Source organism: Bubalus bubalis, chromosome 11 (assembly GCF_019923935.1).
Source record: "Bubalus bubalis isolate 160015118507 breed Murrah chromosome 11, NDDB_SH_1, whole genome shotgun sequence".
In the NCBI taxonomy this organism is placed as follows: domain Eukaryota; kingdom Metazoa; phylum Chordata; class Mammalia; order Artiodactyla; family Bovidae; genus Bubalus; species Bubalus bubalis.
In genome coordinates, this window is record NC_059167.1 from 81,074,173 (window position 1) to 81,090,087 (window position 15,915).

At 45.6% G+C, this 15,915-nt stretch overlaps 1 protein-coding gene across 7 annotated transcripts; it reads right to left on the reverse strand.

The window, feature by feature from the left end:
* On the reverse strand, window positions 1-15,361 carry RBM23 (RNA binding motif protein 23). 7 transcript variants are annotated; one of them, XM_006066504.4, is made up of 14 exons: window positions 14,933-15,187; window positions 11,673-11,748; window positions 10,949-11,106; window positions 10,429-10,476; window positions 10,126-10,299; window positions 9,827-9,880; window positions 9,559-9,676; window positions 9,310-9,462; window positions 9,088-9,225; window positions 8,492-8,557; window positions 6,817-7,012; window positions 6,599-6,730; window positions 6,428-6,512; window positions 1-237 (listed from the first exon to the last, which is right to left on the reverse strand). In XM_006066504.4, the coding sequence occupies exons 2-14, from the start codon at window positions 11,736-11,738 to the stop codon at window positions 204-206; spliced, it is 1,422 nt and encodes a 473-aa protein (XP_006066566.3). In that variant the 5' UTR covers window positions 11,739-11,748; window positions 14,933-15,187; the 3' UTR covers window positions 1-203. The 7 variants fall into 7 exon arrangements, with proteins under 7 accessions (XP_006066566.3, XP_025151853.3, XP_025151855.3 ...); XM_006066506.4 differs by lacking the exon at window positions 1-237 and adding an exon at window positions 5,312-6,343 and having other exon boundaries at window positions 14,933-15,165; XM_025296068.3 differs by lacking the exon at window positions 10,429-10,476 and having other exon boundaries at window positions 14,933-15,329.
* Between the last annotated feature and the right edge of the window lie 554 nt (window positions 15,362-15,915).

Genomic DNA, 15,915 nt, shown 5'->3' on the forward strand with positions numbered 1-15,915 from the left:
TAAAATTTTCCTGGACTTTTTAATCTTTAATCTACAAATGCTTGTTCCACTCAAGTACTGTATATGCAAGTCATTGCGGTGGGCCTTACGGAGAAAACAAGACGCTATCCCTGCCCGCAGGCAGCTTACAATCGTGCTGGAGAGCAGAGACCAGGTGGAGGAAGCACTGACACGGCCGGAGCAGCAGCAAACTACACCACATTCTAACTGCAGGCTGTAACAAGCACTCTAAGAAGTCTGAATGAAAGAAAAAGAACATTTGGAACACATATATTAGGAACTGGGCCTTGAAGGTTATACATAGGCTGTAGATAGAAGGGGGAAAGAAGGAAAAGAAACACCTTGTGGCAAAACCACATGAGAAAATGTACAAAAGAAATGGTGGGCAGCCTGCCACATGATGAGGCAGAGACCCTCATTGTATAGAACAGAGCACAATTTGGGGGGGATGGTGCATCCAAGTTGTAAAAGGGCCCCAAAGCCAGATTAAGAGCATCCTGCTTCTTAGTCCTCTATCATCCGGGGGCTCTCAGATGGATATACTCAAGGAATTTGAGTCTTGATGTCATGCCTTTACAACCTAGAGACCATGTAAACTCCAGGTGTGAATACAAATTTGATGGAGCTATGCAAGCCTTTTTAGCTGGCACTCAGAAGTCTATGGAGAAAGTCACTATTAACCTCTCCTGTCTTTCTGAACCTCAGCTCTCCCAATTTAAAATGAGGATAACGGTGGTTCAGTGGTTAAAACTCCACTCTCACTGCAGGGTGCATGGGTTCAATCCCTGGCCAGGGAACTAAGATCCCACATCCTACAAGATGTGATGAAGGCTAGATAAAATGCAAATATCTTCGTAAGTAAACAAGTGAGCAGTGAAAATTATGCTTTTTAAAAAAAAAATTATTTAAAATTTTTATTGGAGTATAGGGAAGTAATGTTTTTTGGCAACCTGTGTCCGGCCCCTTATTCAGGCACCATGTAATGTTCGAATCTCTCAAAGCATAGCCTGCTCTGGGCATACACGTTTAAGTTGCGGTCCACAGAGTCCAACATACCTCCCACAGGACTCACGAGACCCATTATTGGATTTCTTTATTGGGGAGTATTGAGGGGAAGATTGGCAACTTTAGCCTAAGGATGGTCTTATACTAGTTTCCCATTTTTTTGTTCCAATTATAACCTTAGGCAGAGGACCAATGCTGATTTAAAATACTTACTCTGAACTGCCAGAGCAGGTAGAGTTAGGCTCTGGAAACCAAGAAAGACAGGTGCTATAGGAATGCTTGGGGGAGATTAGGAGGGCAGTTTACAAAGGACGGTAACAGAGAATGCTCTGGGATTTTTCCAACCCAGACCAAGCAGAGGGTGCTAGGTATCCTGAAGGTACCTGAGGGACTCACCTTGATTTTCCAAAGCCATCTGGTTGTAATCCCATTGTAGAGTATTCAAGTATAAAAGGAGATTGGACCAGTGGGATGACTGGTTTTCCTGAAAGCTAGCCTGACTGTGGGTGACCCGGGGCCTTGTGAGCCTGGTACTTAAACCCAGAACAGTTCAGGTTTATTTTCATCACTGCCCTGTCATCGGTAGGGCCCTATCACCCCCTGTAAATCTCGAGCATTCTCTGAGGCTGAAGCAGGTAGAAAGCCAAGTGTGGAGACATTCCCAGGAATGGGAATGAGGACAAACCAGCCAGTTCTAAGCCCTCTCCATGCATCATTTCAATGAATCCTCAGGACATGCCTGCAACAGGAACTTTTGTAATCATTTCCTTTCTACAGGTGAGGAGTCTGAGTTGCAGAAGTGAAGTAACACCCAAGCTGACTCAGCTGGTTTGTGGCAGGAGAGAGATCTGAACCACATGGTGGTGTTCCACGGTATGATATTTCTGCTGCAGGGTGGAGGTACCCTGTCTTGGTCAGGTCTAGGAAGTGGGAGGAGGAGGCAGATTCTCAGCACCACTCATTTTAAACAAGCAGGTTTCAAGATGCTTGAAAGCTGATTGAAGTTCCCATCCTTTCTGGAATACTGGCAAATCTGACAAGTTCTCTGATTGCCAAGGTCATTGTTTCCCTTCTTTTGCAATCCAGCACTGACTAGCTCCTTTACAATCTTCATGCACCTCATCCACCCAATGCCCTCAAAAATAACTGCTTAATGGGTCTCCAGTAACTCCAGCCAATTCCTTAAGGGCTCTTGAGAGCAGATCATCTGGGAAAGCCAAGAAAATTCATCCAACTTTTAAAAGTGATCTTTGATCAGATCTTTTCTTGCCTCCATCTCCTCACATGACCTGAGTTAATTGGTCTACTTCACCTCACACAGAGCTCTTTCAATCAAGAACACATATTGAGAGCAATCAATTCTGGATATAGTGTATAAAAGTTGGGAGGGAAGAGGGGATAATTGAAGCCAGAAAATTCAGATACACAGCTTCTCAGACCAGAGTTCCTTTCCTGCATTCAGCTCATGCCTACTGACTTCACCTGGTTGCCAAGGAAACATCAGTCTCTGATGGTGGTAGCAGCACTTTAGACAGAAAGCATCATAGGCTACCATGGTAACCCCAAAAAGAGTAAAGCTGCCTTCTCTTTTAGAAGGGTGAGGAAGAAATGGAAGAGGCTGCTGAGCTAAGCAGGCTACAGGGGATAGCTTTTGGGAAGCCTAGGTCTGACTTGAACTGAGAGGGGATTAATTTAACTCAACAGATATAAAATATGTGCAAAGACAACAATAATGAAAATAACACATCTATGGTTGACTTCATCAAGATATAACCACCGAGTAACAGTTTACAAAGAACTGTAAATAAAGTCAGAATAAGAACTATAATAGGACCAAGAATACTGAAAGGAAAATAAACTTCAACTAGGAAAACATCAGAATCTTAAAGAGCAGGATTTTTGACCAGCAGAAAGAATAAGACAGTGTAAGACAAGAAAGAACAAGACAGTAGACATGGAGTGGAAAAAGTCAAGACATACTGAGAAGTATGGATATAGAGACAGAAAAAGTGACACTTCCCCATGACTCCGAGGCTTTGGCTTTCACAGTGATGCTGAGAAGCAGGTTAAGATCAAGGGATCTGAAGCTCGACTGTCTGGACTGGGATCCCAGACTTGTTAATTACATAATCGAGGGACAAGTTAGTTAACCTTTTGGGTGTCAGTTTCCTCAGTGACAAAGTGAAGATGATAGAAGAATACTTCAGAGAGTCCTTGTGAGGATTAAATGACTAAAATGATTAGAGCAATGCCTAACCCACAATAAATGCTGCATAAATATAAATTCTCATTATTGTTAACTACCTCCCACCACTCACTTTTCACAGCCAGGATAGCCTCTTCTCACTGTCCAAGTAACACTTCCTGATTCACACCAGATTTGAAGAGAAAAGAGGGGCTATGACAGAGTATCTTCCTTTAAGTTTTTATTAGTTCATTTCCCTTTTTCGTAAGTGCAAAACGCAAAGACTTAAGGTTCGTAAGTCACAGCACTGCTTCCATGGTAGCTCACATCTAGGAGTGGTTAGAGTCTAAGAAGGAAATAGGATGAATCCCAATGTCAAGAATACAGCAGTTTAAAGAACAGGGCTGCCTCAGAGAAGACAAAAGTGGAAGCTGTAAGCCAAAAGTCAGATGAAAATCCCCTTTAGAGCTGAGGATTGGTGGGGAAATCGTAACTGCACTGGGAAAGGATTTGAACAGTCTCATCTCTCCTCTCACCTTAGCCACCATGCTCAGGCAGGAGGTTGAGGGAGGCTTCTTTACATTAGGCTGAGCTAAGGGGTTATCTACTGCCCCCTTCTCTACACTCCAACCACCCCCTATAGTTATGAATAATAAGAAGGCCTTGAGTCACAGGCAGTGACACTGTCACCCATTAGATGTTGTCACCTTACATGGGTTAACACTAGAACAGAAGTTGTCTTAGACATCCCCTTACTTTCATCCTTGTCTTTCTCCTGCAAAATGTTACATGAGGATCTGAGAGCAAGGAAGAACTGAGGTGGAAGGACCCACAGTGCAGGAAGGCAACACAGCCAGGCATGGAAATATAAGGAAACTGAGTAGTGATTGGGCCACCTGAGGCAGGAGGCAAGGCCTGTGGGTACTTGTAGTCTGAAGGCATTTGAGACTGCCATGAGGAGACCTGGTCCACAACCTTAGGATGATGTATACAAATAGTCTGTACTGAGCTCAGGATGCATTAGCATCCCAATCAATAACTACATGGGGACTGGGCCACAGCCAGCTGCTCCTACCTAAAAATAATGCAGCCTCCTTCCCTTCTTCAGGTCCAGAGAGCAAACAAGGATAAGGAGGGGGTAGGGGTGACAGTGGGTGAGGTTGCAGCAGTCTAGAAATCCCTCCGGAGTCCCAGTGGCATTCTGTGCCACAAGTAGGTTTCATGTACTTAACACTTCAGTGTCAAGAGCAACCTCAGAAGCTCACCACCAAAAAACCAGCACTCTGTTTAGAAGCCTTAACTGACAAATTAAAAAACCTAGCAGCAATTATCCATATTTTTAGCATGACAATAAAGCCTTAACATTGTTGCCATAGAGACCAGTAAAGAATGGAGGAGGCCCACAGGAGGAAGACAGGTCTGAGGTTCAGCTCTGTCCCTGGAACCTCAGACCTTCTTCTCTTGGCTGGTCCGCAGTTGGTGACCCAGGCTCTGGGCTTGCCCCCTGTCCTAAGCCTTACAAAGCAGGCAGAGGAAGGTGTGCCTCACCTTTGGTAAGGCCATGCCTAGAACACTCAGCTCCCTGGAATGCATGGATCAGCCCAGGCCTGTGTTGTCCCAGGCTGAGCCATACGGGAAACAAGAGTTGAGGGGACTGAAAGGACGAACAATTACAGACCTAAGGCCTAGGGGAGCCCTGATGTATAATGCCCAAACCCCTTTGGATACTAGATTGGATTTCTACACAAAGAGGTCCAAAGGCAGGCCACAGAGATCAAGAGGATAAGAATGGTGAGCTGAGGAGGCTTCTTTAGTACTTACGCTTCTCAGGATCACAACCCCCCCACCCCCACCCCCCCCCGCCCTCAGAAGAAGGGCAGAATGTGCTACTGTCACACTGCCATCTGGTAGAAAGGCAAGATCTGTCCCCAGGTAGAGCCAGAGCTGGAGAGTCTGTCCAATGGGCAGGTATGTTTAGAGATAATTAAGATAAAGACAGAGGTGGAGACCACAGGGCATGAAGACCATGGGAGTATAAAGCAGATACAGACAGGGTGTGTGTCTTGTCTGTTTTTCTTCCAAAAGATCAGATTTTTTAAAAATTAAGGAAAGAAAACACAATGACATTACAAATGTTTTATATCCCAAGAACCATTTGTGGCGTTGGCTCAGAAGTTAACATCAGACAGACACACTAACGGACTGAGACCACACACATATGGGCAGCAGCCGCCACAACAGTGGGACATGCCTTTTGTACAAAGTTTATATATATATATATATTATTTATATTTATGTACACAGACACAGGGTATAAAATCCAGTGAGAAGGGCTCATGTGTGTCCAGCGAGGGGACAAGAGTGGCTTTAACAGCTGGGCCTGAGCCCAGTCTCCAGAGGCCCAGGGAAGTGGTGGAGAGAAGCAGTCTCCCCTCCATACTCCCACCCTGGGCCAAAGGAAAAGACAACTACACAAAGCTGGATGGTACCAGAAAGGTACCCGATCTTTCATTAAACTCCTGAATGCCCCCAAAGACATCCAAAATGGCTGGCAGATTATTCCTGCACCTCCCAGCAAGATCCTGAGCCCACAGAAGCAGTTCTGGCCCCAAGGTGAGGTCTAAGGCAGGCTTCCCAACGCACACGTCCGCACTACCTTCCAGGGCCCTGTAGCAGCAAGGTTCAACCCCTCACACTCCAAAGTCCTCACAAACCAGAGGTTTCAGGGGATTTCTGTGACAGATTGCAGGATAAAGGTACAGAAGAAGAGCAGTTAGTTTCCTCAGTTAATGCCCTATGGCCTTCCCAAAGGGGTAGGACTCGAAGAATCAGTAAGAGGTGGTTGGGAAGGACAATGAAGGTCATCCCAGGAGATGATGAACACAGAGAAACAGATGTTCAATGCAAATGAAGATGCTGTTCTCTTCGATCAGCAGCTTTGATCAGCAGAGTCTATTCCCACCAGGGCTGTGGTGGGTAGGAGCCCTTCTTGGTGCCTAAGGGGGGCCCCAGTTCCCCCACCGTCAGTGTTCATGCCCTCAGAATGGCTTGGTCCACAAAACGGAGAGAAGGGGCCATGGAAGGGTAGATGTGGAGCAGGGAGTGGCAGGACCCAGAGGCACAGGGAGGCAGTGGACCGAGCCACTAATTTACCTGTGGCAAGGAGAAGATGTAAATAGAAGCTGAAGGAAAGAAAATAACTATAAACACTGATGCGAGTTGGGCCTTGTGACTCACATGGTTTGGGGGGTAAAGAGGCTGGAAAGCTGGAAGCACTGGGAGGCAATTGCCTGGGAGGCGAGGTTCAGGGCCGGACTCAGAGCTGGAACAGAGAGGCACGGAGAGTTAGCAGAGTATTCCTGCCTTCCAGGCCTAACCCTTCTCTCCCTTCCCCAAGTTCAAGTCTACCAGTCAGGGCCGCTGGGTTCAGGGCACCCAGGGGAACTGCTCCATTCAATTGCAGGGCAGCAGCTTGAGCAGCAGCAGCTTGGGCCACAGCAGCGGCAGCAGCAGTAGTGGTTGGCAGCTGGATTCCAGAGCCTCAGAGGGAAAGAAGAGACGGGGTTAAGTCCTAACCCTAAATGTAAAACTCAACCCCACGTTCTTCACTCCACAAAGAAACCTACCTTCTGCCAACCTGGCCATGAGCTGCAAATGTCCACCCACTGATCCCAGGTCTAGCTCCTGGTCTCCATCAGGAAAAGTGATATCTGTGCCACCATCCGGTCGCTCGGTCACGTGGCCAATCCTCATAGGTCGACCAGCAAGCTCAAAGCCATTCAACTGTTCCAAGGCCCGTCGGGCACACTCTGAGTCAGAGAACTACAAGAAATCCAGGCCGTATCAGGTACCTCCTGGCCACAGACATGCTCTCAAAGCCCCACGAACACTCCCTAGTCCTAATGTCCCAAGAAAATCACATGCTTATTGTGGCTCAAACTTTTCTTTCCCAAGGAATGTCACCTAGGATCCCATCCTCCCAAATGGTTCTCTGACAAGAACCCTTTCCAGCTGACTCAAGGGCAATCACTTTTCAATCTTCCAGCTCCACTAAGAACCTAACAGTGTGTTATCTGTAGGGAACTTCGCCTGACTGGCTGTTTCACAAATGGGTATATATCAGATGGAAGTAATACAGGCTGAGATCCAAGGCTCCTGAGTTTCACTTCAGCCCTCAGGACTAGTAAGTTTCAGTCCTTAGTCAAGAACTAGGAAAGGCACGGCCTCAAGAGGGCACACAGCCTGGTACTGAAAGCAAGATTGCATTCCCACTCCCACCCCACTTCTCTGGCCTACTGGCCACAGGGCCTCTAACTCTCTAGTCCCTTTCAGCAGCAGCCTGACATAATGAGGATTCCTAATCTGCTGTTTATGTGTCAAGGGTGTTGACCTAAAAGGCAGTAACACAAGGGCAGAAAGATGCCAGAGGAACCTTTCTGAATCTGAGTCACGTGTGGAGCTAAAAAAGGTACTTGCCACCGTGAACCTCACAGCTGGCTTTATTTACTCTGGTATTACCTGCCCTAGGGCCTGGCACGTGGTAATGACAGTTCCTAGGCAGGTGGTGTATGTAGGTGGCTTGCTTTTACTGGATACTTCTGTGATGAGCAATTCCCATGGTAGAACATAACCTACCTCCCCTCTGCCCTGCAGGCAACTGTGGGGGTGTAGGCTGCCTGGATTGAGCCCAGAACATAGCAGCTTCTATCAGACTTTGTGGCTGGCAACCAGTCCTCAGCCTGGAGTCACATGGAAGAACCAGTTATGGGAGACAGTTTTGTTGGAGTGTCAGGAAAAGGTGAGACTTGCCCACTATTAGGTGGCCTCACTATTTTCCCTACGATAGTATTTAAATATGAAAGTATTTTTCAGTGGAGAAACTGCTTCAATCAGGGTAGCAACAGAGGGAAGTATATAACTTCTTATTCCCACCTCATCATGAAAATATACCAAATCTATAACACACATCTACAATAAAGCCCATACCTGACCTCCCTCATCCCCCAACCTCAGCTGCAGCCTGGAATTATTACTATTACCCAAAGAGCAAGTTGTAGCACCAGGGAAGCTGGTTGAACTCCTGGACACCCCATACCAGTGCCACTGACAGAGTGTGGGAGCAAAGCCAAGATCTCAAGCAATGCATTCATCTCAAAGGGCAGAAGGCTAGTCCAAGCTTCAGGCAGCAGGGTTTATGGGTCATTAAGACCGTTCCTACGGGAGGAGGATGAAGCTGAGCTACAAAATCAGACAAGTGGACAAACCTAAACTAAAATTAAAAGTTAAAGACTAGAGACTCACCGTAATAAAACCATAACCTTTGGAACGGCCTGTTTCTGAGTCCTTCATCAAGACAATATTATCAATCTGCAAAATAAAGAGAAATAACAATCTTCTAGCTAAGCCACACCTTTGATCTTTCCTACCCAGACTTTTTTTCGGCTGTGCTATGCATAGCATGTGTAACATAGGACCTTAGTTTCTCCACCAGGGATGGAATCTGTGATCTGTGCCCTGTGCAGTGGAAGCACAGAGTCTTAGCAACTGAACCACCAGGAAAGTCCCCTATTTAGATTGTTCTAAACACCTCTATCTTTCTAACCAACCTATTATATCTCTCCAAATCATTTTAAAAAGAGAGACAAAAGCCATTTCTTTCTAAAACACTTTTGCTGACTCATCTTACTTAATCTGGACCCCACTATTTGATTTCACAGTGCCTAATTTATCTCCTGAGCAGTAAGAATACAGAGATGGAGCCAACTTTCCCAGGAGGGACCCACATGGCCCTTATGAAACATGCAGTGGGTTAACCATGATCAGACAGATGAGGAGGTACACTCACCCTCCCCACTTTTCCCAACTCTCTTCAGAGGTTCCCCTCTCTTTCTACTCACTTTGCCAAAGGGCTCAAAGATGCCCCGGAGCATGTCCTCGGTGATATTGAAGTGTAGGGAGCCCACATAAAGGCGCATTGGTCCACCACTGCCCTTCTGCAGATTATTGGCCATGGCTGCCAGGCGGTTTTTCTCAGCCTGTGGAAGGAGGAAATGATAGGTTACGCTCACACCTACCACATTCAACTCCATCTTCTCAAGTCCATTTCTCAGGCTGCTCACCTGTGAGGCCTGTACAATGATAGGCACTCCTAGCAGCCGCTGCCCAGTCAGCCCAATGGCCAGCGGCACAGACTGTATCTCACAGAATTCTACATAGGCAATGCCTTTAGACCGACGTGAGTTCCGATCTGAGATGATACGGACATCTCGAACCTATCCAGGGCAGAACGGAAATCCTGAGTTGGGCATAAAGGGGGATGGATAGAAGACAGGCTACCCCAAGCTAACTAAGAGGGAGAAGAGGGTTACCTTGCCAACAGCAGAGAAAAAGTCCTCCAGGTCTCGAGGCCGAATGCGGGCAGCTAACTGCATGCAGAACACCGTGCGGGCGTCCCGCTCCTCTGGACTCAGGTTGTCAACGGGCTCCCTGCAGAGCACAACTGCTGAGACCGTCCCTCCCAATACTTGGTCATCTTTCTTCAGCTGCCCTCAAGATCTACACATTCCTGTGGTTTGCCTCAAACCACTTTTTATTCATAATTCACAGTCCCTGAAAGAGTGCTCATTATCAACTCACCTGACTGGGCTCTTCTCTCTGAAATGAGGACTCTTACTGTGTCCATACCTATGCCTACAGAACAGAGAACAACAAAACTGAAAACCACCTCTATTCACATTGGCCCAGTGCTGAGTCTTCCACCACGAGAAAAAAAGATTACAGTACCTCATCACACATGCAAGTTCTGAGTATCACCCCTCCAGTAACTGGGTCTCCTGCCCATCCCAACAACAGGATACAGGCACCCTTAAGCAGGGACCACGGTGCACTTGGTTTTACCCAGAATACAAAGGTGATCTTATTAGCAAAGGTGATACCCAGCGGCAAGCGGTGGACTCCTGTAGTGTACACGATCCTCACGACGCCAGTCTCGACTTCGTGACTCACTACTATGTCGACGATCCCAGCTACGGCTGCGGTGGCGACGCTGCCGATCTCGACTTCGGCTCCGACTATTTTTCCGCCTGTGACGATCCTGGTCTCGACTACGACTATGGATAAAAATGAATATTAAGTTCCTTAAAAAACCAACCAACCTCCTCTGGCCTTTCATGTATAGCTTTCCCTGGTATCTTTCCATTTATAACTCTCAAAACCCAAGTGTCCCCAGAATGACTGACCTGCGTTTTCTCTCCCTGCTTTTACTATGGCTCTGACTCCTCTTCTTCCTGTGAGAAAGTATCAACTCTTATTACAGAGGTTTCATTATCTCTCCCAAGGAAACCAAATGACAGTGAGGCTAGGGTGGAAAAAAAACCAGCAAAAGACCAAAATCTAGAAGACAGTATGGCAGGAGTTCATGACAATGGTATGACATCAGTTTACAAACAGCCCTGAACACTGTCAGGTATATGAAATGGCCATTTCCCCTCCATGGAACAGAACAGTATCTGGTGTTTTCAAATCAGAGATCCTTTTGTTATTTTATTCAAATGAAATACATCAAAACTGGGACTGATCCACAAGTCTACACTGGAAGATCATTACACCAAATCACCATTATTCCCATAACCCAGTGGAGCCATTACTCAAGTAGAAAGTCTTATGAACAACCACCTCTCTGTTCCAGCTGTTTCTATAATGGACAAAGCTGTTTTCCCTCCCCAAGTGGCCAACCCACTTTCCCCATGCCACACTTACTTGCTTGCCTCCCCACTCGTGCCATTCCCATTGGTGGCACTGGTCCCATCAGTGACGCTGCTCCCGTCGGTACCACAGCCACTGGTGTCAATGCTGCTGGTGCTGTTGGTCGTGTTGCTGGGACTGTCCTTTTTAGCCTCTTTCCTTTGCTGCCCATCCTAAGGGGTTCACCAGGAAAATGCCACAAGGCATCAGGTGGCAGACACACAGATTCCATTGGGCAAGGAAAGAACAAAAGTGGACAAGAAAGCTCATGAAATTAAAACTCTCAATTATCTTAACAGTTTCTGAGCACCTAGATCTCCTAACAAAGAGAGTAAGAGAAGGATGGAAACTACCCAAAAAGAAGAGATGAGATTTTAATGTCAAACATTAGTTATCCAACATGTGTTCATTCCACCAACACCTATTTCCCAGGAGAGTGAGAAATGAGTTACGTCTGAGATGTAGCAACTTTCTTCTGCGTCACTGACAGCTGTGAGCAAAGGGTTCCCATCCCAACTTTATGTTGCCCCCTCACCCCCAGTTTTCGGGGCCCTTTCTGCAAGTATGGCCTTTGAGTACTGGTCTCTAGCAGTGACTACTGAAAGATTATACCTTTCATGAATAGCCACTGTACATAATAAATGAACAGAGAAAGAAAATTCCTAAAACATTGAAACTGATGAGCCACAACTGCTTTTTCTTACTAACCCAATTCCAAGAGTGAGATAGGGAATATTACCTCCTCTTTTTTATAGGGAGCCTCCAGCATGGCCTCAATCACTATATCAAAGTCATCGGATGCCATTGTAGCAGATCTGGGGAAAAGATATCGATACATAAGAACCTCATTTATATTTTTCCTTCCCTTCCGGCACCCCACATTCCCTCCCCCTTTGAAGAAACAGACATCAGAATATACAGTTTTGTTTCTCGAACTCCAAAGCAAACATCTTACCAGCTGTTGTTTACCCTACATTTATTTTTGCATCTTACAGATCTGAACTAGTTCTGCTTTGTGGCTCATAAACGGTCAGGGTCTAGAAGAAAATTAGATGTCTAGGGAGAGACAAAATATAATATGGTCCTTCCTTTTCCTGTTAAAAGAAAATGCAGGTACTCATACTTACTATTTATAGTGGGCACTTGGCCTCCATTCCACTATTCAAAATTCTGAAAAAATAATTGCTTTAAACTTAAATTGGCACATATTCCATTAAAAAGGTAAGACTACAAGAATAAAAATTAAAAGCAAGACAAAGTAATACCAGAATAATGCAGATTTGTCCTAAGCTTTTCCCCACATGCCTGACCCAAACACACAAAAATGAGGGGATTCATCATTAAGCATTTTCTGTACAACACCAACTAGAGTTTGGGTACTTCAAAAAGACTGTGATTAAGATGGCTTAACCAGTCCCACTCTGAAGCATTTCTGTCTCGACACATACAGTAGGACTTCTCGCCTACCCCAAGCTCTGATATTTAGCAATGGTCTTTCTCAAGTCTGTTTGTCACAGGTCTGTCAAATAAAAACAGAAGATACCAAACGAAATCAACAGGATAAATTATTAAAAGATTACTGCTCCAAAATTATCAAAATATGTAACACAGATAAATCTCAAAATAATTACACCACCAAAGTGTACACCTTAACATGTATAGTTTTATTCTATGTCACTGATATCTTAATAAAACTGAAAAAAAAAAAAAAAAAAAACTAATCTGAAGAATTTCTATGCAGAGGCTAATTATAATTAAGACTTTCCATATACACAAGATATGTAAAAGCAGCTTTTTAAAGCAGCTAATGCATCATCCAATCATGCTGTCTTGACTGGAGACAGAGTCCACAGCCTATTTTGATGATTTAATAAAAGTAATCATATTTATCAGTTGTAGTACCTGACATTGCTGGGCACTATGCTAAACATGTTACAAAGGTAAGATTCTTGGAAGCGGCCAACATTAAACTTAGTTGGACCCAAATTTAAGGCTTAAAATAGAAACCAAACCAAAATCAAATAGGTGTCTAAAAACCAGTGAACTCAATCTCTTATCTTACATTTATTTAGTAATCAATGGTAACATATGCTACAGGCAATACTGGATCTAATGCACAGATGAAAAAATGGAGGTTCTGTGAACAGCCCAAAGTCACAAAGCTCAAATGGAGGAGCTGATCCTTGATCAGAAGTCTTCTGACTCTAATGTTCAGGTTACCACTCTCTCATGTGGCTTGTAACTTAAACTTAAAAGGAAATTTCTTAAAAAAGAAAAGTACACAGCATGCCAAGATGTCTATTTTTAAATATACACTCATCTGGAGAATTAATGTCCTTATAGGTATATGAAAAGAATCAGTCTCATTAGTCACATCTTATTGTGTGGCTTATATAGATAACCAATTCACAATAGTATATGCTTCAAAAAAAAAAAAAAATACAGTATATGCTTCAAAATATTAGGAACCAGGCTGATTTTAATATATGCTATCTGACCTATGGTGGGGGAAAAAATGGCTCTATAAATAAGTTTTTGATCTACAAACTCTGTTCTTTTCAGTCATTTGACTGCCAAGTCTATACAAATTTTCTAAGTGTCATAACACTCCTCTTTGTTTTTTATAGCCTGCCTTTCTAGTTTCAAGCACTGCTCTTTGTTGAGTGCTAGTACTGTGCAAGGATAACTTAAGATATGCAACAACTTTCGCATAAGTTGACAAAGGAACCCCTACGTGTGGAATAAAGTTTTCAGACCTAAGAAACAAATGAATGGATATATTTAGAAACACACATATATAAAACACTAGCACACTTTGAAACTTGGAATCTTGCTGGGTTTAGTCTATCTTTCTGCTGCTGCTGCTGCTGCTAAATCGCTTCAGTCGTGTCCGACTCTGTGCGACCCCATAGACGGCAGCCCACCAGGCTCCCCCGTCCCTGGGATTCTCCAGGCAAGAACACTAGAGTAGGCTGCCATAAAGTACCAAACACTTGTGCGCTTTCAGGTCCAGAGTTTTCGAACTCTTCAAGTTCTAACTTATGGGTCAAAGTCCATTCAATACCATATCTTAAAACATTATACTGCTTTCTTCCAACCCTGCTCCAAAAATTGCATTAGGGACACACCATCATGATATTGCGTGGACCTTGTCACAGCACAGACTAGACCCAAGGCAGCACTTAGGCCCCAATGCAGCCGGGCCACAGGAGAGCGAAAATATAGTCAGTCCCAATGAGACAGAATTCATTCACCAAACGCTGGAGTCCCAGGGGTGAGGGGCAGCGCCACCTCCTGGGTCTGGTCACTGAGCTGGGCACAAACATCTCCAAACTGAAGACAGCTTAATTAAGCACAAGAACAGTGAGAAAGACAAAAACATTCCCATGTGTAACAAACCAAGGCCACGCTTCAAAAAACGGTCCTACAAGTAAGTAACTGGCAGCATCTCTGTGAGGGCCAGCGTCCCGATGCTAAAACCTCCTCTGTGGCCCCCCTATGCTCCTCTACCGCCACGGAGTATGTGGGCAGAGCCGCCAACATAGTGAACGTAAGTCTTTCACATAAGGAAGACTGAGGAAGAAAGCTCAATTCCCTCATCTCTCTCTGGCGCCACTAGGGGTTGAAAACGGATCCCACGAGTCCTCTGAGACCGCGGTAGGTCGATGCTCCCTCCACAGTGTGGAACACCCTGAACGTCAGGGCTACGGGGACCAAGAGACCAGTCATTCGGATCCTTGAAACATCTTCATCGCTTAAGGATACAGCCACGAGGGTGCCGATTCCTAAAATCGTGCCAGTGACTAGTTAGGCAGCGAACAGTTCCAGGTCAAAATAAACAAAAACTTTTTTTTTTTTTTAATTTTTTTTTTATTTTAAAAGTCTACCTGACTCTGCTCTCGACTCCATTTTCTGCCTGTGACGTCAAGGGGAGGGGCCGCGCGGCAACGTCACGCACAGGTGACGTTGCGGGGGGAACCCGGTTTCGGGGTTTCTTACCAGTTCCGGGTCCCCGCAGCGGGGGTCCCGGTTCCCCCTGTTCCTTTGGGTGTGGCGGGGTACACGAAGCACCGCTATCTTCCAGAGACTCGGCAGTAAAAGCAGCACTAGAGCCGGAGCCGCTCCTCTTCCCGCAAAATGGCGGCAGCCCCACTATCTTCCAGAACCTTCCCCAATCTGCGCAGGCGCCGAGACAGTCGGCCGCTGGAATTTATCTCGCTGGTTTCGCGGCAACAGTCCAAAGTACAGATTTTCATTGGCTAAAATCCTAAGTGTGGGTGGAGCCAAACTCAAAGGTCTCTTAGCAACAGTCAAGTTCCCATTGATTGGTTAACCTTGCCGGGACTCAAGGAAAGCAGAAACGTCCTTAGGTACCCGCCTATTGCTCTCATTGGTTAAACGATTTGCGGAAGGCGGGGAAACCGGTCAGAGAACTGAGACAGAACCGTCCTTCCCAGCTCCCAGCACAGTGGTAGTCTGGGCGAACACCGCGAGGTAATGAGGTGCAGTTGAGGTCCTTGCCCATCCTTACTGATTTGCCAAGGAGCTCAAGTCGGGCTTATCCAGAACAGCATTGTGGAGAGCAACTGCACTTGCTTCCCTAGGGGAGGGGTGTTGAGCTCCACATCCCCCATTCTGTCTGTACAACCTTCCCAACCGCTGCCTCCTGCCCTCAGCGCTTGGACCTCAAGTCTGTGACAGGTTTATCTTCCACATCTCATATACTTTTCAGTTGAAATCAGTGCCCCCAACAGCTCCCACTGCAAGGGTAAACTTCAGGCAGTTTCTCAGGTGACTGGGTGCAGCTGTACTCAGCCGTCTATCTGACGTCCACCCTCACATTCCAGGAGCCTCCAGAACTCCCAGAGACAACTGCCTAATACAGCTGCCAAAAACGTAGCTGATTAAAACATGGGAGACGGCCATGAACTCACAGGAACCGTTTGAGTACTGATTTGAATATTAACTTTTTATCATTATAC